This window comes from Rhyacophila brunnea, unplaced genomic scaffold, assembly GCF_057557595.1.
Source record: "Rhyacophila brunnea isolate RB1 unplaced genomic scaffold, BYU_Rbru_1.0 scaffold_14, whole genome shotgun sequence".
Lineage (NCBI taxonomy): Eukaryota > Metazoa > Arthropoda > Insecta > Trichoptera > Rhyacophilidae > Rhyacophila > Rhyacophila brunnea.
In genome coordinates this window covers 38,967,579-38,994,368 of record NW_028232796.1, presented here as the reverse complement: position 1 = coordinate 38,994,368, position 26,790 = coordinate 38,967,579, and the positions used below count along the sequence as shown (strand labels likewise).

Genomic DNA, 26,790 nt, shown 5'->3' with positions numbered 1-26,790 from the left:
GAAAATAAATAGTCAAAAAATATCTATCTTTATAGATATCTAAAACTATACCATTAAATCATACATACTTTTGGATATTTGATAGATGGAAGAATATTTTTTATCTATTATGGTTTGGTTTAGGTAGGGCTTAATGAATTTTAAAAAACTAACCAACACCATCTGTAAATATAGATTCTAAATTCAACAAAAACAAATAAGTATGATTGAAAAGTGTGCACTATTTCTGTCGGATGGTACCAAAACTATTATGCTTTGGTTAAGGCAGGGTTTAATTGATTTTTCAAAAACTAACCAGCATTGTCTGTAACTTGTATTCTTAATTCAATGAAAACAAATACGTATGTCTGACAAAGTTTAGTGTGAACTATTTATCTCAGGTCTTAACAGCCTATCTCCACCCTTCGCCACTGATATCCTACATGGCTACCTACTATTAATCTCGTTATGTTCTATTATGGTTTTTTTTCTTATCACAATAAATATTTATTTACAACTACTTGAAAAAATTGTCAGGTGACAGTGCCACCTGTCAACATTATTGAATACGCCTTAGCTCTGTAACAAAAATTATTTTGATTAAAATCACATTTAGACTTTATTACTGAAAAACCCCTGTGAATACATTTCGAGTAAACTGGCGCCCTTATAGAAATTAATTGCAATATCGTTTAATACTTCATATAATATACTCAATATGCTAGTACTGCACTGTAAGCATCTGTCAAACTATTATGAGAGTATTATTTATTTTCTTTCACGACCCGATTGATTCCTTTATTTGTGTCAGTTTATTTTTTAAATTTGGAATTTGCATTCACATATCCGTTTTCTCTCACCATACCCCTTTTTAATACGTGTTCTCCCTGTCTCGCTCTCTCCTACCTTTACATAAGCTTTCTCTCACATATAACAGACAGGTAGATAAATAAATCAAGACAAATTTATAATGTAATGATCTAACTCACTAGCAATGTTCCACTCAAATTGTTAAGTTGGCGCACATAAGAAATTGATTGCCGCTTCGATCCAGTTAAAAATCTAAATAAAATAATTGAATTTTAAAACAAGTAATATAATATTAGAATGAACACTGCTACTGATTATCCCGTGTTTAGCCAGTACATATTTTCATTACCAGACAATACCCACACACCAGTAGCGAAGGGTGGAGGTAAGCTGCTAAAATTCGCCATAAATACTGCACACTAAACTTTGTCAGTCATACATATTTGTTTTAATTGAAATAAGACTACAATTATTTACAGATGGTGTTGGTTAGTTTTTAAAATTCAATTAAACCCTGCGAAAATCAAGCCATAATAGATAGTAGTCAAAAAATACTCGTCTATCTATGAAATATCTAAAATTATGCCATTGAACCATACATAACACTGGATATTTTATAGATATATTAATATTTTTTATCTATTATAGTTTGGTTTAGGCAAGACTTAGTGAATTTAAAAAATTAACTAACAATATGTGTAATAATATGTATTCTTAATCCAATGAATGAAAAAGTGTGCGCAATTTTGTCATATCGTCCAAAGTAGGGAATCCAATCCCGAGCCAAAATTCTGATCCCGGGATTTCGGGATTACAATTTGACAATCCCGGGACTGGTCCCGGGATTGGCATTATTTCCATTGTTAATATAAAAAATTTATATTTACAAATAACGTTGATAAAATCGGTCAAAAATAAATCTAGTATAATTTATACTATTTAAGACATTTATTGTTAATATTGTATACGTTCAATCTTGGAAATACACAAGTTTAATGGAGTAAATAATATTGTAATATAAATAAAAATGTGAATTTAATAGGAGATTGCTGTTGCTGATAGTAAAGACTTAATGAATGGATTAGCGAGATTTAAAATAGTAAAGCAAATAATCATGGCGTACTTATGGCCTTTCCGCTTCATAAATCTAATTAGTCAGCCAAATATGAAACTGCCGTAAAACGTATGATATCATGGTGGAATTACTTTGTTAAAAGTGCGAAGCATTGTTTTTTTCCAATCTTTCCATTTTTAATAATTTATGTGAAAAAATAAAATGAATCGGCAACCTACACATGGGTATAAATCAAACTTCATTCAAACTCAGTTTATTTCTAATGTACTTAGTTATTTTTTATTAAAAGTATTTTTTTCTGTTATATTTTCGCTTTTATTTTATTTTCCATAAAAATTGATAAAAAAATCAATCCCGAAATCCCGGGATTATGTTTATCAATCCCGGGATTCATAGGTATCGAAAATAGCTCGGGATCCCGGGATTGGAATCCCTAGTCCAAAGTATACCAAAACTATTATAGTTTAGTTTAGGCAGGGTTTAATTATTGATTTTTAAAAACTAACCAATACTATCTGCAAATTGTCATCTTAGTTCAATAAAAAGAAATACGCATGACTAACAAAAGTTTAATGTGCACTATTTATGGCGGATATTAACAGCCTACCTCCACCCTTCGCTAATGGTTAATATACATATAATATGAAACTTCCTTCCCCCTTTTCAATGTTCTAACAAAATAGTGTAACATACTGCAAAATCATCAGTTTCTCAAGTACTTTTGTCATTCACTATTGGTCAATACAATATAAGTCTTTGGTTAGACAATGATATTATTTAGTTAGTTACTACAAATAAAAACACAAAAATGGTATTAATAGATACAGAGATGCAACAATTTTAAATAATGTAGAATAAATATAGTTGTGAACAAGGGTTATGACTAAAATGAAAAGGGCGCAGATGCAATTCGATGCGATGGAGATGACCGACGCATCAAACTCCATCAGCATGTCGTTGTAGATGGGCTCCTGGATGATGTAGATGGCCGTTGTTGAGAATGTTGCCAGGACACCCCAGATTAACAGCCAACTCTTTGACGCACTCTCGGCCAATGCTGAAAGTATATTTACCGCTTTATTAAAACTAATAATATAATAAATTAATACTCTCGACTAGAGGTGGGAAAACTGGTTGATTTTGAAGACTAAGTATACTTACTACCAGTATAAAAAAATACTTGGTATCGAAACTTGTTCCAAAATACTTACCTAGTAATACATACTCAACTGGAACTAAAACTAACTCCATATTATTACAGTATAGTGACCATTTCTGTCCTTCACTATACCAACTTTACAATTGGGAAGAAAGAGAGAGAATAACTTTGAAATATTGTCTTTAATAGAATCGTTAAAAAATTAAAACACTTCTACCGCCCTCCTGTATCGCTCCAGCACCTCCTGGGGAGCATTATTGTCCACTTTGGGAATAATGGTATAAATTAAGGAAAAATAAAATATAATAAATAATATTATAGTTAAAGGATAGGCGATAATATGTTATACAGTTATTCAGATTTTATGAACAGTTTCAAAATCAAAATCAGATTCAAAATTGAGTAGTTAGTTACTCACCGAAGTATGCAGCGAACGCCAATAGACTGAATATCCTCAATATCCATCTTTTGTGCTGTATAAAGGCCAGAGCGGCTGTTGCAGAATTTAGGCACATCGATCCAAGATATGTTATCATTACCAACATTGTAATACTTGACAAGTCAACAATCCGTGTCTGCTGCGACAAATAAGCCGGATATACTATCGCAAACATCAGCATCGAGAATTTCACAGTTAGCAAAATAAAAGTATAACCGTAGAATCTCAAATCGCGAAAAATTGATATTAAAATCACTATATTCTTCTTAGTATTGGCTGTCCTCCGTACGGTACCGGGTGTCTGTACTGGCGCATCAAATGTAAAAGAATTATCCGCAACAACAGCATCGTAAGACACTGTCGTCTCTCTATAAAGCGCTTCAGGAGACTCTCTTACCTGCTCGATACAATCGAGATCTCTAGAAAAGTCAGATTCGAACGGATTCTTCGCATTACTTAGAGAAAACGGCGTTTGAATTACTTCACGTGTCGTATTTTCAGAATTAAATGTTCCAATAACGTGTTCATCTTGATCGTCTTCAATAACAGCCGTGTGTACCGACGCAGATATCTCTTGTACCCTGTTATTGTCGTTAATTTCTGTTCCGTTATTGTTACTCTGCTCTGTTGTAACGTGCGTCGGGTATATTTCCTCGTCCTCGTCCTCGGAAGCCTCCTGCAGTATCTTGTACTTTTTCTTCAGTGCTTGCACCACATAAGTCGGACGACTGAACACGAAGAGTGTAACACAATTCTGCATTATTATTACTGAGTAAATGACCAAACCGAGACTGGCTCCGTATACCGTGCATAAAAATCCCATTATCAAGGTCATCAGTACGTTTCCGAGGGTAATACTGGTTCTGTACATAGTTTGGACTGTCAGTAATTTTTTCCTGAAGTAATGCTTTAGGAGTATGTTTGCCTGTTGAGTTGTCAAGGATGCCCCTATACCTGGAAATCATCAAAAAATGAGTTTTAGTAGTATTCTCATGGCTATGTGTAAACATCGCGTTTAACATGTTTACTCATCAAGAGTATAGTAACATCTTGTGACGGAATTATAAGGCATGCTAAAAAATAATTACAGCACACTCTCAGTAATCCGCCGCTCGATTATCCGACAACAACTATAATCTGCCGTTATTTTTACTAGTTGAAAGCACAGACTCAAGCTCTTTAATTCGCCGTCGATTGTCAAATTCAGTAGTCCGCCGCGTACAAGTATACAACGCAGATGAGACGGGCCTATTTTGGAAACTTCTCCTTCGTAAAATATACGTTCATCGCGAAGAAAGTAATGTACCAGGGAGGAAAGTGCCCAAGGACCGCATCACAATTATTATGCCATGCTCCAATGCAACCAGGACACACAAAATGAAGCTTTTGGTCATAGGGAAAGCCAGGAATCCTAAGCCATTCAAGAATATCTGCATCAATGAACAACGGGTTGTGTCAAGTGAATTACTGTTTAATATTTAATTAATATACTTAGTTTATAAATATGTATAATTTAGTAAATACCTACTTGATTTTGATTATAAATAAAACCGTAATTTGCTAGTACAAATTTCTCAAAAAACCGTGTTTTATTATGTTTTAGTTTTTACCATATTTTGTATGTATGCACTATAATCCGTCACTTTCACTAATTGGACACTTGTCTAGTTTTTGGGGTGGCAGATTACTGAGAGAGTACTGTATAAGGTTTTAAGAATGTTGATTCTTTAATATAGAAACAACATAATTTTGAAAAATCTCAGAAACATACACATTAGAAAAAAAAAATGGACCGAGTGGGACTCGAACTCACGTTTTTCTCTTTCCGGGTGATTGATTTGGCCTCTAAGCTATCGATACCTTCTAGTTCTAGTTAATCTAGTTCCTACCTATTAATTTTATCGTTAATTTTATTTTTAAACATTTTCAACTAGGTGGTACACACACTACTCCACTAGCATTTAGGTTATACAACAATTTTGTAATAAAATTTATATTATTGCATTTATTGTTTTTTATATAATTTTAAATATTTTCATTCTATTTGACGATTGAATGTTTTATTAAACTTAAGCACCGTCCCTACAAGAAAATTCTTTATGAGCTCGTCAGTTTAGAGTTTAGTTTAAACTGTAACATAGTCATTCCACTTTGATAAGAATCATCCCCGCATTAATAAATTCGCACACATTCTAACACGCCAAAGACACATCAAGGAGGTGCTGTCGACGCACCCGTTTTGAATTATGTCACAATATTTTGGGGTGGTGGATAACTGAGAGAGTACTGTATATTTTATTCAACATTTTGTTCAAAATAGTATAATTGTTTCATAAAACACAGGTATAAATACTTTTACCAAACGTAAACTCAGTGAGTAAAGAATATAAAAATAATAGTGTTTTATCCCTAACGACAACGTGCCCGTGACATCCTGATGATTGTCAGGTAATAAACTACATATTAATTCTCTGAGGTGTTTTCAAATTATGAATCTTCAATAAATAATCTACATTCATAATAATGTTGTGAATAATAAAATAATGTATCAAAACATTTATATTAAATAAGTAGGTACATTAATTAATTAATAACAATATTTATAATCTAGGTATTCCATGGGATATAATATATAATCCAGTAGCAAAGGGTGGAGGTAAGCCGTTAAGATCTGCCATAAATAGTGCACAATAAACTTTGTCAGTCATATATATTTGTTTTCATTGAAATAAGACTATAATTTACAGATGGTGTTGGTTAGTTTTTAAAATTCAATTAAACCCTGCGAACCCAAGCCATAATAGATAACAGTCAAAAAATACTCATCTATCTAAAAAATATCTAAAATTATGCAATTAAATCATACATAACTTTGGATAATTTCTATATAGAATAATATTTTATATCTATTACAGTTTAGTTTAGGCAGGCATTAAGGCTATACCTCAGTTGAGGCATGGTCTAAAAAGATCGTGGCTAGGCGATGCGTGGATTGCTGGTCGCGGGTGCAAATGACGCATGCCGTACGAAATATAATTTGTCTATAAATCCAACATGCGTCCATTTAATGTTCTGCTTATTGTTCTATTAGTAACAATAATAATATATTCATTGACATGTTTTCTTTTTCAAGTAAATGGGTAACGTTTTTAGTCATCTTTACACGATTTAAGAATTAATACCCCCGTCGCCATCACGAAACAAATTGATGTATTCACACCTTGACGTTCGCTCTCCGACTGCCAGCGAGTCCAAAATTTCGTCGCGCCTATTGTTGAAAATTATTTGCCGTTTCACTGAAGTATCGTCTTAAAAAAAATGCACCAACAATATGTGTAATAATATGTATTTTTAATCCAACGAAAACAAATACGTATGCATGAAAAAGTTTGCACAATTTTGTTGTATCGTTCGAAATATACCAAAACTATTATGGTGCAGTTAAGCAGTGTTCAATTGATTTTTAAAAACTAACAAACACCATCTGTAAATTAAAGTTTTAAATTCAATAATAACCAATATGTATGGCTACCAAAGTTTAATGTGCACTATTTATGGCGGATCTTAACAGCCTACCTCCACCCTTCGCTACTGATATAATCCAATGTTTGCAATAAAATCATAAATACATATTTAGTGATGTGTAAACTGCTTTACACATTTTTAAATCATTTTTGTCACTTTCTTACTCTTTCTGCAATAATAAATTATTACATGTTCTAGTAAACAATAATTATTATGACAAAAAGCACCATCTATTGACAACACAAATAAATGATGGTCAATTATAATTAATAGGTAAGTAGTAAGTACATACATAAGTGTTGTACTCTGAATAGTGAGTAGGTAATTAAAGAGGCAAATTAACTGATAAGCTTGGAAAAATCAATAAGTACCATACCTATCAATAGTCCAGAGAAAACATTTATTCCATCTTCGCCCTGGTCCGTCTCCACTGAGAAATTTGACAACATCACTCCCGCTACGACAAGAAGGATTCCAGACATCGACACTATCTTTGGTCGATTCGACACAATTGCAATCGTCCTACTCCATGGCTCGAGCAGAAGCCAAAAAACGGTTCCCAGTATCGGCACAAGCATAATCTTTCTATCCCATAACCCGAACAACGGTATTTCTCCATTTTCTTCTTGCAAATTTAAATATACAATTATTATACCGTATCCTGTGAATATGCTTGGGATTGTAATCTGTGTTATAATTGCACTGAAAAGTATAATCCATCCGTATCCTCCATCAGGTGGGGTGGGGCCCAATTCTGGATGCGAAGACACTATGTTGTCAATGTTTAGCTTTGGAACAGAGTCTCTGGAATTATTATTTGTCACTGTGGACGCCATTATAAATAAAATATCACTCGAACTTTAATCTGCCGTAATTATTGTTGACTTCACCTTGCACATCGTCATATTACATACTTCACCCACTATTTACACGCATTATCTTATCACATTTTTTCTTATCTTTTTAATTTTTTATTAGGGATTACCTGTTGTATCTTTTGAATATTCCCGCCGCCCGGAATTGTAGGTAGGTATTTGTTTGTTGGGAAAAGAGGATAAAAAATACTCTGGGGAAAAATCACTCAATACTTTCTCGTAATTATTAACTTTGCAATACGCACTCTTGCCGGTGTATAATTATATTTATTTGACGTGATTTGACGTTTTAATGACTAGTCATGTATTATTAATTGCAGTGATAATGGAAAGATAATGGGTTTCAAAGTGATAAATTAATTACAGAAGTGGGCACATAAGTAGGTAGGTAGGTACATCGATAATGACATCATAGCGTTAAGTTGATTTATTTGGCATTTCTTCCTTTTTGATATACCTACGGGCATAAATATTCATAAAATAACCTTAAATTTAGAGAAAAAAATTACTTTCTTTATTAATTATTTTTGTCTAATAAGACAGAACTAGGTACTGACAGAACAGAATAAATTATTGATATTCCAGTAGGTACATACCTAGGTACCTTTAACACGACACAATGTTTTGATAATTTTATTTTTACCTACTCACGCATTTTCAAAATTTTGTATTTTTTGTATTAATCACACTCGGGAGCCAGATATACATAATTATTTAGTATGTATTTTTTATACATATATTTTGTACTACCTACCCAAAGAGATTGGAATTAGTCGATCACTCGTAAATAAGGAAAAGTAATTTAATAATATGGCACCCATGAAAAAAAATGGCAGCACTGAATCAGAAGTGTCAAACCATTGTTGAGAGAAACCTTGGTTGAAACTGTACGATTGTCTATGGTAGAAACAGTGTTGCCAACCGTACTATAATTATAGTATTTGTACTATAATTTTGGTCCGCGTACTATGTACGATATAAAACAGGTATCATCATCAGCCGGGGTCAATCCACTGCTGGATGAAGGCCTCCCCAAGTTTCTTCCAATTCTCTCGATCCTGTGTCGTTCGCTGCCACGTATTTCCGCCGAACTTTACCAGTTCGTGAATCCAGTGGCTTTTAGGGCGACCCTGTGGCCGTTTTGTGCCCCTTGGGTACCACTGGATGACGGCATTTGTCCAGTGGCCGTCCTTTCGGCGAGCAATGTGCCCCGCCCATCTCCATTTCAGCTGTTTGGTAACGTCTATTACATCGCGTACTCCTGTCTGCTTCCTAACCCGTTCGTTTCTCTTACGGTCCTTTCGCGTGATGCCCAAGATACACTTCTCCATGCCTCGCTGTGCGACTCTTAGCCTTTGGACATCTCTCGTGTTGAGGGTCCACGTCTCGCAGCCATACGTGAGCACGGGTAGCATACATTGGTCGAACACCCTACGCTTAAGACACAATGGTAGGTCACTTTTGAAGATACTATTCAGACGTCCGAAAGCACTCCATTCCAGCATTGTTCTTCGAGCAATCCCATCGTGCATGCTTCCGTATATGGACACCTGCTGTCCGAGATAGACGTAGCTGCTGACTTGCTCGAGTTGGGTGTCACTAATACAGATAATCGCAGGGTCCGAAAAACAGTTCCTCATCACTTTTGTCTTTGAGACGTTTATCTTTAGGCCGACCGTTTGACTGACATCCGCGAGTTCTGGCCTCAATGAAGTATGCTGATGCCAATAAGCCTACTTCTATAAAATGTTGAGTTGCTACCCATTCACGAACCAACAAATCCTATCTCTGGCCTCCCCGCGGCGTCACCCGGGCAATGTGGCAAGACAATACTGTTGAGAATAATGGATCGTTTAGAGGATGTTAAATTATCAACATAGTTTTATATATATGATTAACTTTATTATTATCAACTTCATGAATAATAATATACAGAGTAATAGATTACATTTTGTTATGCGACCGTTACAATAGACCTTCGAGTACACACTGTTGTCACGCCGGACACCCAAGTGAACATAGAACTGTAATTAGTATTAATTAGTACAGTGCTCGAAATGGAAAATTTCACGAACAGGAACGCTGTATAATTTTCCGAAACTAAGTACTTATGCTAATCCTTTCTTTACGTACGTACGTACTTTTGATATAAAAATGCAACAATAAACTTTAAACTTCTTACGTGGATCTATATTGGGCAGGCTGGTAAGGATTGTCAGCGCCGCAGGCGAAATAATCTTGTTTTAACAAAGTATACCGTCAAAAATTGTATTATTCTTTATTTTTACTTTATCTACCACTATAACCAGTGCATGATACCTCTACCACCACTCGTCATTGATTATAACTTACTGTCTCATTTGGGATAGATAAGTTTGTAATTAATTAGTCATAACAAACAACATATCCACATAAGTACCTTATAGATTCAAATTTAAAAAATATTTACGTACTTATAGAAAATTTTACAAATTCCATTTAAATATGAGCACAGAATATCAAACATCAAGAAATAGTATTAAAATAGTGTTTAAAAAATAAAGAACTAGTATTAGAAAAAACAGTAAGTGCCTACCTATACCAAGAATTTATAAAATAGCGTTCACATAAACTCGTTCTCACGCAGGTGGAATATACGATTATCCGAAGCGATTTGGTTGAACATAGTTATTTCCTGCCCAATTATCATTAGCAATTATTGCACCTTGGCAGAACAAACAACTTAGATTATCAAGAAAGTTATAAAATAATATATAATAAAATCAATACTAAGTACCAATAATGGCAGAGTTCTCATTTGTACTGGGTAGATATAAGTTGGAAAAAGTACGTAGCCTAAATACCTAGCTCTCTTTTTAACTTTCAGAATACAGTATGTAAGCATACGTCTTGAGAAATCAATCGGATAAAACCATGGATAGTATCCACTATCCACACAGCTTTAAAGGATTCTCAAAGATTTATTTTGAACCTTCTCTACTATAAGGGGCATAAGGCCGTACCTACATCTAATAAAAGTTTCAAGTCATCCAAACAACGTAAACATAGCATTATTTGTAATTAAATTACCAATGGTGTGTCATTTTCATTTATATAAGATAAAACATGACTGAAGGTGAAACTCCGGTTGCTAAGCGCGATTCTTATAGAATAATATAAAATTGTCATTAATTAGTACCTACTATATTCAACATTATAAGGACTAATATTGTATTGCATGCATGTTATGTTACAATGGTGATGCTTTGGTTACCATTATTGTAATATACATCTACCACCGTATTTATTTAATAATCTATGACTAACACCACCTAAGATAATTAGATGTCCGCACTGGACACATAGGTACCTAATTTGTTAGTACCTACTTATTCTAAACGATTCAATCTATGTTGTTTGTCCTTCCCTACTCACATTATTATTGCCATGGAAATGATAATAGGTACCTACATACAATACAGATATTATGATAGTCGTACATTTTTATTAAAGGATATTCCTATATTTTTTTTAAACAAATTTACAAACAAAAATTAAGTAAAAGTTCTCTCCACACTACCTATGTATTATTTCTATTATTTTTAAAGTCACAAGCTACAATGCATGTAATAATAATTGTAATACAATAGGAACGTCCCAAATAAATAAACTCTGCAGAAGGCTATTCAATATTTTCTGCCCAAACCATCAATGGCCCAAACACATTTTTGTAGAAAAAATCATTCATTATTCATTGTGAAAATTGGGGTTTACGACTTATCATAAATATTTTTTTAACACAAGTCAAGTTGTTGAGATGATAATAATTATTGAATCACAGAACAGATGTTGCCACTGTATTGTCCACCGGAAAGAATTCCTAATGCCGGCGCTCCATTGGCACGCAAGTCAGACGATTTACAGTCTTCGGACTTTTTTTTCGCGTGGAGCACCCCAGGTCTGCGGACTTTTTAATCCGCAGACCAGGCTCGTTGGATTTCAAACATGTTTGATATTTTACTCGCCGAGCCGCTGAAATTCGTACGTTCACCACGCTTTACCGTCACATTATTTATATCTATGCCGACGGACGACAGCGCCATATATTAGTCTATGAGCGCCATCATTATTTACTGTCATTCAAAGTGTTCGGACATCGAAAACAACAATGGTAGATCTACGAGTGCATTCGAAAAGTTTCTTGGAAGATTTTATTAGTTGTTTTAAAGACAACCCGTCGTTGTGGAAGACGACAAGAATCGTGATGCCAAGTCCTTGGCGTATGCGGAACTTTTGGAAATATTAATCAAGGTGGAGCCGCAGGCAACGGTCAACGATGTCAAAAAGAAAATACAGACATTGAGGTCGGGTTACAGAAAGGAGAGAAATAAAGTAAGGACATCATATCGAAGCGGAGCCGGCACAGACGCAGTATATCTACCCAAACTGTGGTACTATAAAAATTTGGAGTTCTTGAACGACCAAATGGAAGGTACGTGGGAATGCTTTAAAGCTATTTATTATTCACGTGCAGATTATGAAATTGTCGTAGCTCTGAAAGTGACATCGCATTAGATTAGCTACTATTAAGCAATTAAAACATACAGCTATGAATCATTTCTAGTCACAATAAAATTACTTATTCTTTGCTGAGGTAGGTAATAAATAATAATAATATATAGGTACGAGGGAATGCTTTAAAGCTATTTATTATACACGTGCAGACTATGACATTGTCGTAGCTCTGAAAGTGACATCGCATTAGATTAGCAACTATTAAGCAATTAAAACATACAGCTATGAATCATTTCTAGTCACAATAAAATTACTTATTCTTTGCTGAGGTAGGTAAGAAATAATAATATATAGGTACGATCATGGCGGTGGAAGCGCGGCTTAAGCGTTGGCTTATTGAGTCGTGGTTGGGTCCCAGGTTCAAATCCTGGGTCTGACAAGTACACATTGAATTTCAATTTGTGTATGAGTCAGAGTATGGACCTAATATGTTGAGCAAGTGGCTGACATCCATTTCTCGTAAAAACAAAATCTGTCAATACAAACTTCCACTCCGTGGAGGTCCATATTATGATCGGACATGGTCGAAAGAAGAAGAAAAGAAATAATCATGAAATCAAAAATCGCTCGAGTTAGGTTCCTTCAGAGACAATCAATAAATCGTCAATCATCAATCAAAATTAATGGTACAGTTTGGTTATGAGGAATACAGCGGAAAACACATTTTGAAAATACCTGATATACTGGATTACACCAATTATACCAATATAAATAATCATATCAATATTAACCGTATGAAGGAATGGGTACTTAGGGGAGAGATAATAAAAAACAAGTTTGAGTATAATGTTGTATTTTAACAATTTACATTTTGTTTTACAGAATCGAGCTCAATATCCAGCATGGCGGACGATTTGGAAAACATGTCTCCTGATGAGAGTTACTCCAACTCGTTAAACAACGAAGATTGTATTGAGGTAAAACATTTTAACTAAACTGTTACATTGGTTTAATTTATCTATTGCTTATCATACTTTCTTGCCATGTGACAGCCCCGGTAGTATTAAAATATTTTTCAAAATCTCCTCGCGCTTTCTTAGCATTGGCAGTCGAGTTCCGATTAGTCGTTGCTTCCAAAGGCGCTAAGGTGTCCTGTAACCTCAGTCCGAGCTCTATTAAACCTGTCTCAGGATTTTCCCTATCAAGGTCATGAGAAGGAGTATAAGAATGTGTTGATTTGCGACGAAGAAAGTTGTGCAGCACACAGCAAGCTAATACAACTGTATTGATATTTTCAATTTTCATGTTTATTGGAGCTTGAAAAATGCGGAATCTAGCAGCTAAAATGCCAAAAACATTTTCTATAATTCGCCTGGCTCTGCATGTCCGATAATTATATATTATTTTACTGTGATTTAATTGCCTTTGTGAATACGGCTTTAAGAAATCGTTACGTAATGCAAAGGCTTCATCGCCAATGGCAGTGCATCAGAATTAGCAGTAGGTTTTTTTTGTGCAGGTATTTTTAATCTGCCTTCGTCTAAACGTTTGAAATAAATAGATTTTCTCAGTACGCCTCCATCAGAAATACGTCCATTTGTTCCAACATCAACATAAATAAATTCATAATTAGCATTTGCAATCGCCATCAAAACAATGCTGTGGAAATGTTTGTAATTATAAAAGTGGGAGCCGGCGCCTGCAGGTGGCACATTGCAATGTGTTTCCCATCAACTGCGCCCAGGCAATTTGGAAATTGCCATTTACTATTAAATTCTTCTGCAATCGTCTCCATTTCTTCGTGCGTATCAGGGAACTGCAACAAAAAATAATCAATATTTTATTTACAGATAGAATATTCGCCTTCAACATCAACGTTGTCGACTACTCCAAGGTCGAATCTTAATAGAGCACCAGAACCCCCATCGTTCAAACAAAAAAAATCGAATGATAGCGCCAACAAAGTGTTAGAATTAATCACCGACAAACTAAGCAAGACTGAAGATGAATTTGATGTTTTTGGCAAAATGATGGCCATGAAACTACGATCGATGTCACAGGGACAAAGATTGCTGGCCGAGAAGCTGATGCATGAAGTTGCCTTTATGGGACAAACTGACAAAATAATGCCAGCAACTGCTGTTCATACTCAACCAGTTTATCGTATATTAAGCAAAAATGTACAAAAGCCGGTATAATAAATTAATGTTTTTTGTGTGAATAAATATCTTGTAAAATATTTGTTTTTTTGTTTGTTTTTTATGCCTATAAACCTTAAGGCTTAAGCGATACAACAAATGGTAAGTATTTGAGTTATGTTAGCATACCTATATTATTATGTGGCCTCATTTAGAAATCAAATTCCATGCTTGCTTTTCGAAGAATATGACTAGTATTACAATACATTCAACAGGAATAATTAAGTAGCTTGCTTACAGCCTATATGGAGAGTCCTGGCTAGGTACAGAATTCTAACGGTCTATTGAATATTTAGCATGTCAACGATGGCCTTATTTGTGACTATATATATATACCTATCTCAAATGCATCTTGTCTGTCATTCTTATGCTGTTGCCGTCTATGAGTTATATAGGTAAAACAATCCACTAAACGTTCACTTTATAAGACCAACCGACGTCTACTTGTTAATTATATATTTGTAAATTTGCCCAACTTTATTAGATGACGTATAATATAATACACACCTTGAAATATTCTCCTTTCAAAACGTCAATAATGACTTGGCAAGTTTCGGGAATTGTCTTGCCCAGAGTTTGTCTTCCAATCGCAGTTCTATAATGCAAGTCAGTGAACGTTCCGCCGGCAGTCAAAAATCGCAGGGTTGCACATAATCTATCATGAGGAGAAATAGCTTCCCTCATAATAGTATTTTTTTTTAATAAATGGGGAGACCAAATTATACAGTTCTGTGTATACATCCTCCGACATTCGCAAATAATTGCGGAAATCGCTCGGTTGCAAACGCAATTCTCATATTAAATTTGTGTGGGATAATGTCGTTCGTTTCCTTAACCATTGTTTCACCCAGTATTTGTGTACCCTTTGCTTCGTTATTAGATTATCTGCCACCCAATAACCCAAAAAACACAAAACGTCGGTATCATTTAACGCCATCACGATTTAACTGTCAAATTTACGTATATTATCTATGCTGTCAAAGTCGACGGTTTTACTCGTCAAATTAATAATATACCTCGTTTCGTTGAACGTCTGTTAGCCAGTAGCAGAATGTAGAAAAATCTGAAGACTTATTGTCCTCGGACTTTTGGCTCGCCAATGGAGCGCTGGCATAATGTTTTAGCAGATTTACACGAAGTACCTACTACGTAATTAAGCCTTCATTATTTTTATAAATATCCACAAAATTATCAAATTGTGCGTGTGGCCAGAATTATCTTAAATCAGTTTGGATACCAGCGACAATAGTATATAGGTATAATATATGTAATAATATAATTATGTAAAAATGGCGAATTTGTATCCCACAGGAAAGTACTTATTAAAAACGATAATTGTAAGGGTGATTATCCACTTAGTGTTACGAAGAAAAAGCGAATTTAACATAATAGACTTTTTAAAATATTATATTATAAAGCCTATTATAAGGAAAGTATTCATCCACAGGTAATTAATAAATAAATGTCAAAGGTTAAAAATTCTCCTCCTGTAATAGTATTTTGGTTAATTCGCCATTTTTACAATACACCGACGATATAAAGGTATTCGTATCGCCTGCTGAGAATTTTAACTAACTTTTAAGAGAAAAAATTGTTATAAAAATTATTTTAATTATTATTAAAAAAGTATACTCATCATGACCTATGGCAAATAAATGAATGAATGTAGTAGTTACATCACAAGATTTATTGTACTATAGTCGCAATTCAACAATAATGTAAATTACAAAACAAATGTAAACATCGTAAAAAGAGGGGTTTACGACACGTCATAAGCTTTTTTTAACAAAAGTTAATTGTTGAGATGAATACAATCTGTTGCCACTTCAATGGTTATTGGAGTGAATTCCTAATGTAATGTAATGTGGTTTTAGCAGATTTACACGAATTACCTACTACTTTATTATACCTTCATTATTTTTATAAATAACCACTCAATATCATTTTTTAAATGATCAAATTGTGTAGGTATGTGGCCAGCGTTACGTTACCTGCGACAAAATATTTTTCAATAGTTTCGGTTAACACGTTTCGCCTGATGACATTTTTGACCAACTTTTAGAACAATTTTTTATTAAAAAATCAAGTTAAATACACAGTTAAAATTAAAACACAAAACTTACTAGAATGTAGCAAAAAAACACCAAACTAATAATATAAACAATTTTGTTTAGAAACGTATTTATATCTTAAATAATACAAAATATTTTAAAAGGCAACTAATAGGAATATTATAGCGGATTGCACGAGTCAAATTATCAAACTTTTTTGTACTAATTTAACCATCGAAAACACAATTCATTCACCCGAAAATAAATGGCGAAGTAATAATTTTTGTCACTCCGAATAAAATAATATAATAAATTAGTAGGTAAGTAAATTAACAATGCGTAAGTCAAAGGCAAGATTGTATTGAGATTTGAAATGTTTCATCCTTTAGAAATTATTAAACAATGTATACTTTATTTTTTAAGAGTTTTCAAATAGTGTCAGCAAGGCACATTTTTTTGGGTAATAAAGTAATTTACGCTTGCAGCTGGTTGTTTCTTGTTATTTAGACAATGCATTTAGGCATGGACATATCGACACAAAATAAGAAGGTTGAAAGAAATTTAGGGATGTCATAATTTTTATTTTTAACCCTTGCACGCCCGGCATAACATAACTTCGTTAATTTTTAATTTTGAGAAAAACTTTAAAAGATACATTCATATATAATTATCTCAATCTAACGAACCGCAACGCAATTTTAAATGAATCCACGAGCCGGAACGGTATATTTTGGAATTCCACGAACCACAACGGCGCTCCGGTGCGTTCCTGTCCATTCCGAGCGCTGAATTAGTATTTAGCATTGGCGGACAGCCAGTGCCATAGTTAAACGTATTAATAATATTCTTAAATTATTACTTATAATATTTAGTTATGTTATTATATTAGACGGCTATATATCAACACGCCTCTTAGCCGTTTAATTACTGTTGTATTTGTACATTAGATTAACTTCAGTCTTTGACGATTTTCCAGGAAGCTCGTTTTATCTAATGCTTTGGTAAAGATGTCCGCTATATTATTTTTTGAATCAACTTTCACTATGTCAATCGTCTTGTTTTGGTAATGTTCGTTTACATAATGAAATTGAATTTCAATGTGTTTCGAGTTTTTTGTAAAATTTCCAAACTTTGCAATAGCGACCGCTCCGCTATTGTCCTCGTGAATTTTGATTGGTGTGTTTACTTTTAAATCAAAACTTTCGTTACACATATTTCTCACAAATAAAATTTCTGTGACTGTTTCTGACAGTGCTATATATTCCGCGAAAGTGGAGCATTTTGTAACCACATTTTGTTTTTTTGACTTCCAAAAAATTAAATTTCCGTTTAGTCGAATTGCGTAACCGCTCGTCGACTTTCTGTCTATATTGTCGCCCGCATAGTCTGAGTCGACGTAACAATCAATTTTATCGTTCTTTTCGTTTTTGCCATATCTTAATTTTAGATCTTTGGTCTTAAATAAGTATTTTAGAATTCGCATCGCATACTTGTAATGGGTTTTGTCGTAGCAGTTTTGAAAACGGCTTAAGTAATTAACGCTGTACGCGATATCAGGTCTAGTGCCTGAGCTTATGTATAAAAGTTCGCCGATCAAGTTTCTGTATTTTATTGATTCATCTGTTTCGCTCGCTTGATCGATTTTTAGGTTTGTCTCCATTGGAGTTTCGTATAGTTTAGAATTTTCTAACTGATATTTAGAGGCTAAGGATTCGATATATTTTGTTTGGCTTAGCTTCATGTTGTTTTGATCTTTATTGTAATCAATATCGATGCCTATATAACTTTTAACCTCATTAAGGTCTTTCATCGTAAATCTTTTCATTAAACTTTTCTTAATTAAGTCAATTTTTAATTTGTCTTTCCCACAGATCAACAGATCGTCTACGAATACCAGGAGATATATTGATTCCTTATTTTCGGTTTTTACATAAAGACAATTATCGTATTCGCTTCTCTTGAAATCTAATTTTTTTACATATTCATCGAATGTTTCGTACCACGCAAGTGGACTTTCTCACAAACCATATAACGCTTTCTCTAGTTTGCAGACTTTATTTTTTTCTTTTTGATAGCCTTTTGGCTGGTAAATATAAACTTCGCTTTTAACTGGTCCATTGAGAAATGCGGTCTCAACGTCCATCTGGTCAATGAAGAGATTATTCGTTGTGCAATAACTCACAAGAATTTTAAAAGTTAACATTTTTCCCACGGGGGAATAAACGTTTTCCAAGTGTTCTCTTTGTTGAAAGCCGCGTACTACTAGACGCGCTTTATATGTATCATCGCTCTTTCTTTTAAATAACCATTTTACATCGATTATTTTCTTATCAGTCGGCTTATCGACTAGACGCCATGTTTTGTTTTTATTTAGACAGTTTATTTCTGAATCCATCGCCGTTCGCCAATGGTCAGAGTCTTTCGAGGTTATAGCTTCCTCATATGTACTTGGCGCATTTGCGTTTATGTAATTTACGTATATACAGTGAGCTATAGGATTTCCGTAACGCTCGACTGTCTTTTTTTCGCGTGTGGATACTCGTCTAGTTTTAACTTTGACCGATTCGCTCGCCTGTTCATTTTCAACAAATACTTCATTATCATTATCATTTTCACGCTCATTTTCACTTTCGCTCAATTCGATCTCCGAGCCCTGCTCATTTAGATCAATGTTTACACGGTTTTGTGATTCGTTATTTCCGTCGAAAGTGTTTTCATTAGTCTGATTTTCTAGGCATATTAGTCTTGTACCTTTTTCGATAACCTGCACGTGTCTTGCCTCGATCACCTTATTTTTAACCAAAACTCGGTACCCGAAATGTGTATATCCTACGAGTACTCCGATTTGTGACTTATCGTCCCATTTTTTTCTGTTTATTTCCGGAATTCGGACAAAAACTCTTGAGCCATAAATTTTTAAATGTTTGGCTTTCGGCTTAACCCCGAAAAATATTTCATAAGGCGTTTTATTCTCGCACGTATTTGCGATAGTTCGATTTTTTAAATAGGCAACGGTATTTATTGCCTCTGGCCAATAAATTTTACTTATGCGCGCCTCTTTCTTGTTTGCAAATTCGTATATTTCTCGATTTAAATATTCGGTCCCCTTATCGCATTGCAATCTTTTTATTGATTTCCCGAATTGATTCTCTACAAAGTTAATGTGATTTTTGAGACACTCGGCCGTTTCTGATTTATTTTTTATACAATAAATTTTTGCACATTTGCTGTAATCGTCTATGACAGTCAAAAAGTATTTTTCATCTTTATAGCCCACAATATTGTGCGGACCGTTTAGATCAGTGTGTATTATTTCGTTTATGGCTGTTGTTTTCGCGCGGCGATTTTCGAAAGGTAAATTTGCCATTTTACTTTCAATACATGTCGCGCATTTCATTTCTTGTTTTTCAAGGTGTTCTGGTAGTCCGTCAAGTAACTTATCTTTTACTATTTTTTCTAGATATCCAAAGTTTACATGGCCTAACGCACTATGCCACTTTTCCTTTTTTGTTAATCTCGTTGTATTTGTGAAGGCTTCATTTGGATAATCATTGTATGTACTAATCTTGCTTGAATCTTTAGGATTTTTTACAAAGCTATTCATGTAGTATAAATCATTTATTTTATTAGCCACTGCTATAAGGTTTCTGGTTTTTTTATCAAAGATTTTGGCGTTTGAATCACGCGCTTCTATTGTGCAATTCTGTGTTATTTTTGAAAAACTTAACAGATTTTTCTTTAAGCCTTCTACAAAATAGACGTTTTTTTAGTTCTACTAGCTCAACATTGTTATTGTTTTTGAAGTAACTTACAATATTTCCCACTTTTGTTGCTCGCAACTTTTTTCCGTCGGGTAGGTTTACGTCGATTGGTTCTTTAAGCTCAACGCAACTTGAATAGAACTTATCGCTTTTCACTAGGTGATCTGTGCACCCGCTATCGAGTAGCCACTTTATTTCACTCTCACTTGTTTCTTCACTGTTTACACTGAGTTTATGATGATTAACTTGAAGAGCCCACGTGTTCAAGTTTTGTTGTTGTTGCTGCTGCTGCTCGATGCTTGAAAACTGGTACTGGTTTCGCTGTTGACCTCTGCCTCGGCTGCCGCCTCGCTGGTATCTTGTGCCTCTGCCTCTCTGATATCCAAATTTCTCGTAATTGTTTTTGTTCGTCGGCTGTTGTGATGTATTGCCGCTGTTTCTGGTGCTGGGCCCATATCCCTGCTGTACATTGTCGGTTTGATTTGCGAACCAACACTGTTGCTTTTTGTGTCCTGGCTTATTACATACATAGCACAGGCCTTTTGTTTTTGTTTTCGTATTGAACGTGCTGACATTCGTCTTTTGTGGATTTTCGTTGTTTGTTAGACTTTTATCTTTGATTTTTGATTTGACATATTCCACGGTTTGTCTTTCCGTCGGAACTATGTCGATGAAATCACCAATCGCACTGTAGCTTGAAGGTAGTGCTTTAATTAAATATCTTATCTGTTCTTCTTGATGAAGTGAACCTCCTGCATTGACATATTCATTGCAGGTTTTTTCGAAGTCCAAGAAGAAATCATCTACTGTTGCATAATTCTTCATTTTGATTTCTTCGATTTTTGACCTACAGATTATCTGCATCGGCGTTGATTTTGTTGAGTGGATTTCATCTAGTTTTTTTAGCATTTTCAAAGTCGTGTCGCAGTTCTTAATAAATTCCAACTGGCTATCGGAAACTGTACTAATTAGAATGGTTTTCGCTTTTAAATCGAGTTTTTTCCATTCCGCATATTTTTCCGTTATTTCCATTGCTCGAATTGCTGGCGCTTGACACTCGTTGAATTCTAGAATGTTCAGCAACCTGTATTTCCAGCTGTTGTAATTCCTTCCGTCGAAGATTGGTATATTTACCTCAGTGATCTTCGTTAGATTAGCCATTTTCGTAATAATAATTTTATTTATTATTTATTTATTTTTCTTTTTTTTATTGAATTATTTCGCAACCTTACGCCACCACTGTGTTTCACTTGACCTTCGCGGCCGGTTTTCTAAACCGTTGTGATCGCACTTTTATTATTGTTACCGGGAACCCGCGGTACACGATTCACGGAGCACTGGTTTTACGTTTAAAACCACGTTGCACTAGTTTTCTATTTCAACCACGTTCTGATACCATGTTGGGAATAATGGATCGTTTAGAGGATGTTAAATTATCAACATAGTTTTATATATATGATTAACTTTATTATTATCAACTTCATGAATAATAATATACAGAGTAATAGATTACATTTTGTTATGCGACCGTTACAATAGACCTTCGAGTACACACTGTTGTCACGCCGGACACCCAAGTGAACATAGAACTGTAATTAGTATTAATTAGTATTTAGCATTGGCGGACAGCCAGTGCCATAGTTAAACGTATTAATAATATTCTTAAATTATTACTTATAATATTTAGTTATGTTATTATATTAGACGGCTATATATCAACAAATACAGTCAATCCATAGCTGACAGAGAAGGGTGAAAGGCGAATCTCTGGCGCCTAAAACCGAGAGACCTTTAGCTATGGGATGGAAACCCAGACAGAAAACCGCACACCAACCCGTCTGGACAGCGTGGTGCAAAAACCCCCCGATGAAAACTAACAACAATAAATCTCGGCCCTTATTCTTCGGAGGCCAACCTGACACTGATCACGGCAGCAATCAGCAAAGGAAGGCAGAGGGTGCTAAAAATCCCCGGAGCAACGGTAACGGCTGCCTACCGATGACCATAGCCACGTATAACGCCAGAACACTATCCAGCAACGCCAAACTTGAGGAACTTCAGCAAGAACTCAGCGGAATCCACTTGGACGTCGTTGGCCTCAGCGAAGTCCGACGTAAAGATGAAGCTATCATCAACTTACACAGCGGACATGTGCTCTGCTATAAATGAACTACAAGTGGACACACTAGCGGTATTGGATTTATTATTCATAAAGCATGGAAAGACCGCATAGTGGAATTCGATTGTTTATCTGATAGGGTGGCAAGTCTGATCATTAAAATCAATAGCAGATACCAACAAACTTCGTCTAATACAAGACGTGTATGCTCCTACACAAGGTTACCCCGATGTAGATGTGGAGGACCTTTACGAAGACATAGATAAATTAAAAAACAAACGTAATTGCCACTATAACATCATAGATTGGCTCCTACCATCGCGACGTTATAGCTGTCGGGCGCTTTGGATACGGCCATAGAGACACAAGGGGCGACATGCTGGTCGAGTTTGCCGAGAGAAATAACCTGCATGTCATGAACTCCTTCTTCAAAAAGAAGCCTCCTTGCAAATGGACGTGGTGGAGCCCAGCAGGAGGAACCAGTGAAATTGATTACATTCTCACCAACAAAAAGGATATTTTTCAAGACTGCACCGTACACAACAGATTCAATACAGGCAGTGACCATCCCGTGGTGAGATGCAAGATAAGATTTAACACTGATCTCGAAAGATCCAAACTGCTGAAGAAGCCCAATGGTTTTATACACTTGAGAAGCAAAGCCGAATTTCAGACTGAACTGACAAATAGACTTACATCTTTCCAGGCTGAAAATGATCCTATCTCCCTCTCGAATGCAGAAAGCATAACGCGCATAATACTAAAATCTGCAGAACAATCAGACAAAGTCGCATCAGAGCCAGCACCCCCAAAAAAGCTTTCAACCAATACGTTAAATCTAATGAAACAGCGAAGGGAAACAAAGAGTCATATTCAAGTATCAAACGATCCCGAATACTCTACTCTTTGCAAAACTCTCCGTAAAAACATACGTGAAGACCTCCGTAGATTTAATATGACGCTGATACAGGCTATTGTGGAAGCAGGGAGAAGTCTGAACAAAAATAAACAACGGTTGGATATAGGGAGATGGCAAATCACAGCACTAAAAGCGGAGGACGGCACTACTGTTTTGCGAAACTGGGATAGTTTATTGAACAGAGTGGTGGAATTCTACAGTTCGTTCTATAATTACGAAAATGGAAAAATGCGACTAGATCAAACCATCTGAGGAACGATGATCACGAAAACTGTCTTCTTGAAGTCACTACATACGAGGTAGAGCATGCAATAAGAGGTATGAAAATGGAAAAGCTCCAGGAGAAGATGGGCTTACGGTCGACATTCTCAAGAGAGCCGGACAGATCGTGAACGAAGTGCTAGCACGGCTGTTCACAACCTGCCTGCGCGAAGAAAATGTCCCAAAGGCGTTGAAAAGTGCCTCGATCATCATCCTCCATAAAAAGGGAGATCAGGAAGACCTGAAAAATTATCGGCCAATCAGCTTATTGCCAATTCTGTACAAAGTCTTTACAAAAATACCCTCCAACCACCTAGAAACTGCTCTAGATGAGAATCAACCGAGAGAGCAAGCTGGGTTCAGAAGAGGCTATAGCACGATGGACCACACCCAAGTCGTCAAAGAAGTTATAGAACGGTATCAAGAATACAGACTGCCACTATACTTTGGTTTCATTGATTATGAGAAGGCATTTGATTCAATAAAAAATCTTCTATTATAGACGCCCTTAGCAACCAAGGAATTTCCAGACGCCACATAAACATATTGAACAATATATATAGTGATGCCACAGCATGCGTGAAACTCCACAAACGGTCATGTAAATTCCCCATTAACAAAGGTGTCCGGCAAGGTGATACCATTTCACCTAAACTATTCACCGCTACTCTTGAGTAAATATTTAGGAAACTTGATTGGGAGGAAAAAGGTGTTCCAATTAATGGGGAGCACCTCAAGTCACCTGCGCTTTGCAGATGATATTGTTATACTTTCACAAGACCCGAAAGACCTCCAAGGTAGAAAACAGGTATAATACGCCCAAAATACTATAATTTTGAATATCGGAAAAAATACGTAAAAATTACTAAAATTTCGAAATTTCCGGTCGATAAATTAATGCAAAGTACTATAATTTCGCAATATAAGAAGATTTGGAGAACTTGGAAAAAAATTGCTCGAAAAACGTAAAATAACCCTTGACTTTGGCTTAAAATAAAATTTCTTGAATTCTTTGGTAAGCATTTTTGGTGGCAAGAGATACCTAAATAAAAAGGGGTCTCAGAGTTCTCAGTCTCAAATTCTCCGTTATTTTTTTCTGAGAAACAAAAAACCTATACATTTTCAACAGATGACAACGCGTACTATATTTTTCCCCAAATACTATAATTTTGGAGGCTCTCTATTAAAAGATGGCCAACACTGGGTGGAAACCAGTGTTGCCAACCGTACTATAATTATAGTATTTGTACTATAATTTTGGTCCGCGTACTATGTACGATATAAAATAGGTATAGTACGCCCAAAATACTATAATTTTGAATATCGTACTATAATTTAATAGGAAAGTACTATAATTTCGCATTTGCCATTTCGCAACCGAGTTGTCTTCGAAAATGTGGAAATCTGCCTCACTTAAAAATTTTCTTTTCCTAAAAAAATGAGCTGACTATGAAAAACGGGGAACCTGCGGCCCGCGGCAAAATATTTTTCCTAAAAAAAACGAGCCGACTATGAAAAATCGGGAACCTGCGGCCCGCGGCGAAATATTTTTCCTAAAAAAACGAGCCGATTATGAAAAATTGGGAACCTGCGGCCCCGGTGAAATATTTACACATTCTACTAAATTCTCCGTTATTTTTTCTGAGAAACAAAAAACCTATACATTTTCAACAGATGACAACGCGTACTATATTTTATCCCAAAATACTATACTTTTGGAGGTTCTGTACTATAATTCCACTTTCAAAATATGGCAACACTGGTGGAAACGTATATTATTTTTATAGATTATCTATGCTTGAAACAACATCTCGTCAAGACGTCAAATCAAATGTCATTTTTTAAACCAGTCAAGACGAAGATCGTAGAATGTAAATTGAAAATGATTAATTTCAAACACACTCTGTACAGCTTAGTTTTATTACAACTTTTTCTTTTAGAATTAAGTGCTACAAGTGCTGCAGTCAACGGAGACACTTCACAAAGTGAAGAACCGTACGTACCGTCGGGACCTCTGGTAAAATGCAGTTTCTTGCCATTAGAATTTATACAGTGCGACGAACCGATAGACCACAAGGGAAATAAGACGGCTAAAGAAGAAGCAGGCCACGGCTGCATCAAATTCGGCGGCGTAAGATACGAAGACGTCGAAAAGACAAAAGTGCAATGTATGGTATTACCAGACATAGAGTGTTACCCACCTAGAATTTTCCTCAAAGACGGGTTTCCGTGTATTAAATACTCCGAGCAGTATTTCACTACAACACTTATATATAGCATACTCTTAGGCTTTCTTGGGATGGATAGATTTTGTTTGGGGCAGACTGGTACAGCTGTGGGGAAACTGCTTACTCTCGGGGGTCTTGGAATTTGGTGGATTGTTGACATCGTTTTGTTGATTACCAATAGTTTGCACCCGGAAGATGGAAGTAATTGGAATCCTTATGTGTGATATACTCATTTATTATAAGTATTTAAGTAAGTAGCTTTAATTTCAATGAATAAACTGTTTTTTGAATATGTTAAAATATGTTGTTTTATATCAGGGGTCCCAACCTGTTTGTACCCTAGAACAAAATTTAAAATATCGGTAGGCCGGCGGGCACTAACTATTTTTTCAAAGCAAATTTATAGTTGGACATAGGGTAATAAATAATACACAAAAAAATATTTTTAAATATAAAAATTATTGTTTATATTCTGTAAAATTAATACACATGGTTGCCTCATACATACAGTGGAGCCCCGATCTACCGTTCTCGCATAAATCGTTTTCCCGCATGGATCGTTCATTTTTGAAAGTCCCGCCAAACACCCATAAGAACAATATTAATAATCCTGCATTAACCATTCTCCGATTTATTGTCTAAATATTATGGTCCCGTCACAAATATTATCCCGATTGACCGTTTTTGTTGAATATTTTTCATTTCGCTTTCGTAGAATTGTTTATGATACATACAGACCTTTCAGTCACTTCGCTTTGTTTGCACAAAGCGGTCGGCGCTCAGGCTTGCCTTGCATCTCGTACCATGAATTTTTATAAGTCGCAACTAAACTGCCTCCCATGAAGAAAACTAGAACTCTAGCTGAGAAACTAAAAATAATTCAAGAAGTCGAAAAAA

The 26,790-nt window shown here is 35.2% G+C and overlaps 3 protein-coding genes across 3 annotated transcripts; 2 read left to right on the top strand and 1 right to left on the bottom strand.

Annotated features, from left to right (window-relative positions):
• Positions 1-2,191: 2,191 nt before the first annotated feature.
• Positions 2,192-8,319, bottom strand: LOC147075960 (uncharacterized). The gene is made up of 3 exons (XM_085942284.1): positions 7,364-8,319; positions 3,442-4,416; positions 2,192-2,921 (listed from the first exon to the last, which is right to left on the bottom strand). The coding sequence occupies exons 1-3, from the start codon at positions 7,821-7,823 to the stop codon at positions 2,653-2,655; spliced, it is 1,704 nt and encodes a 567-aa protein (XP_085798410.1). The 5' UTR covers positions 7,824-8,319; the 3' UTR covers positions 2,192-2,652.
• Positions 8,320-22,861: 14,542 nt separating this feature from the next.
• On the top strand, positions 22,862-23,656 carry LOC147075959 (uncharacterized). Its single transcript, XM_085941816.1, has one exon. It carries the CDS (start codon positions 22,862-22,864, stop codon positions 23,654-23,656), a length of 795 nt encoding a protein of 264 aa, XP_085797942.1.
• A 1,805-nt stretch (positions 23,657-25,461) lies between these two features.
• On the top strand, positions 25,462-26,207 carry amrt (TM2 domain-containing protein 2 amaretto). Its single transcript, XM_085942292.1, has one exon. It carries the CDS (start codon positions 25,497-25,499, stop codon positions 26,115-26,117), a length of 621 nt encoding a protein of 206 aa, XP_085798418.1. The 5' UTR covers positions 25,462-25,496; the 3' UTR covers positions 26,118-26,207.
• Positions 26,208-26,790: the final 583 nt, after the last annotated feature.

What these genes read in the sequence shown, in the direction of transcription:
- LOC147075960 (XM_085942284.1), bottom strand. Translation starts at nt 7,823, where the DNA reads ATGGCGTCCACAGTGACAAATAATAATTCCAGAGACTCTGTTCCAAAG. An exon ending in TTTCTCTGGACTATTGATAG is followed by an intron (nt 4,417 to 7,363) that starts GTATGGTACTTA and finishes GATGATTTCCAG; the next exon opens with GTATAGGGGCATCCTTGACA. An exon ending in GGCGTTCGCTGCATACTTCG is followed by an intron (nt 2,922 to 3,441) that starts GTGAGTAACTAA and finishes ATATACTTTCAG; the next exon opens with CATTGGCCGAGAGTGCGTCA.
- amrt (XM_085942292.1), top strand. Translation starts at nt 25,497, where the DNA reads ATGTCATTTTTTAAACCAGTCAAGACGAAGATCGTAGAATGTAAATTG.
- LOC147075959 (XM_085941816.1), top strand. Translation starts at nt 22,862, where the DNA reads ATGCTGGTCGAGTTTGCCGAGAGAAATAACCTGCATGTCATGAACTCC.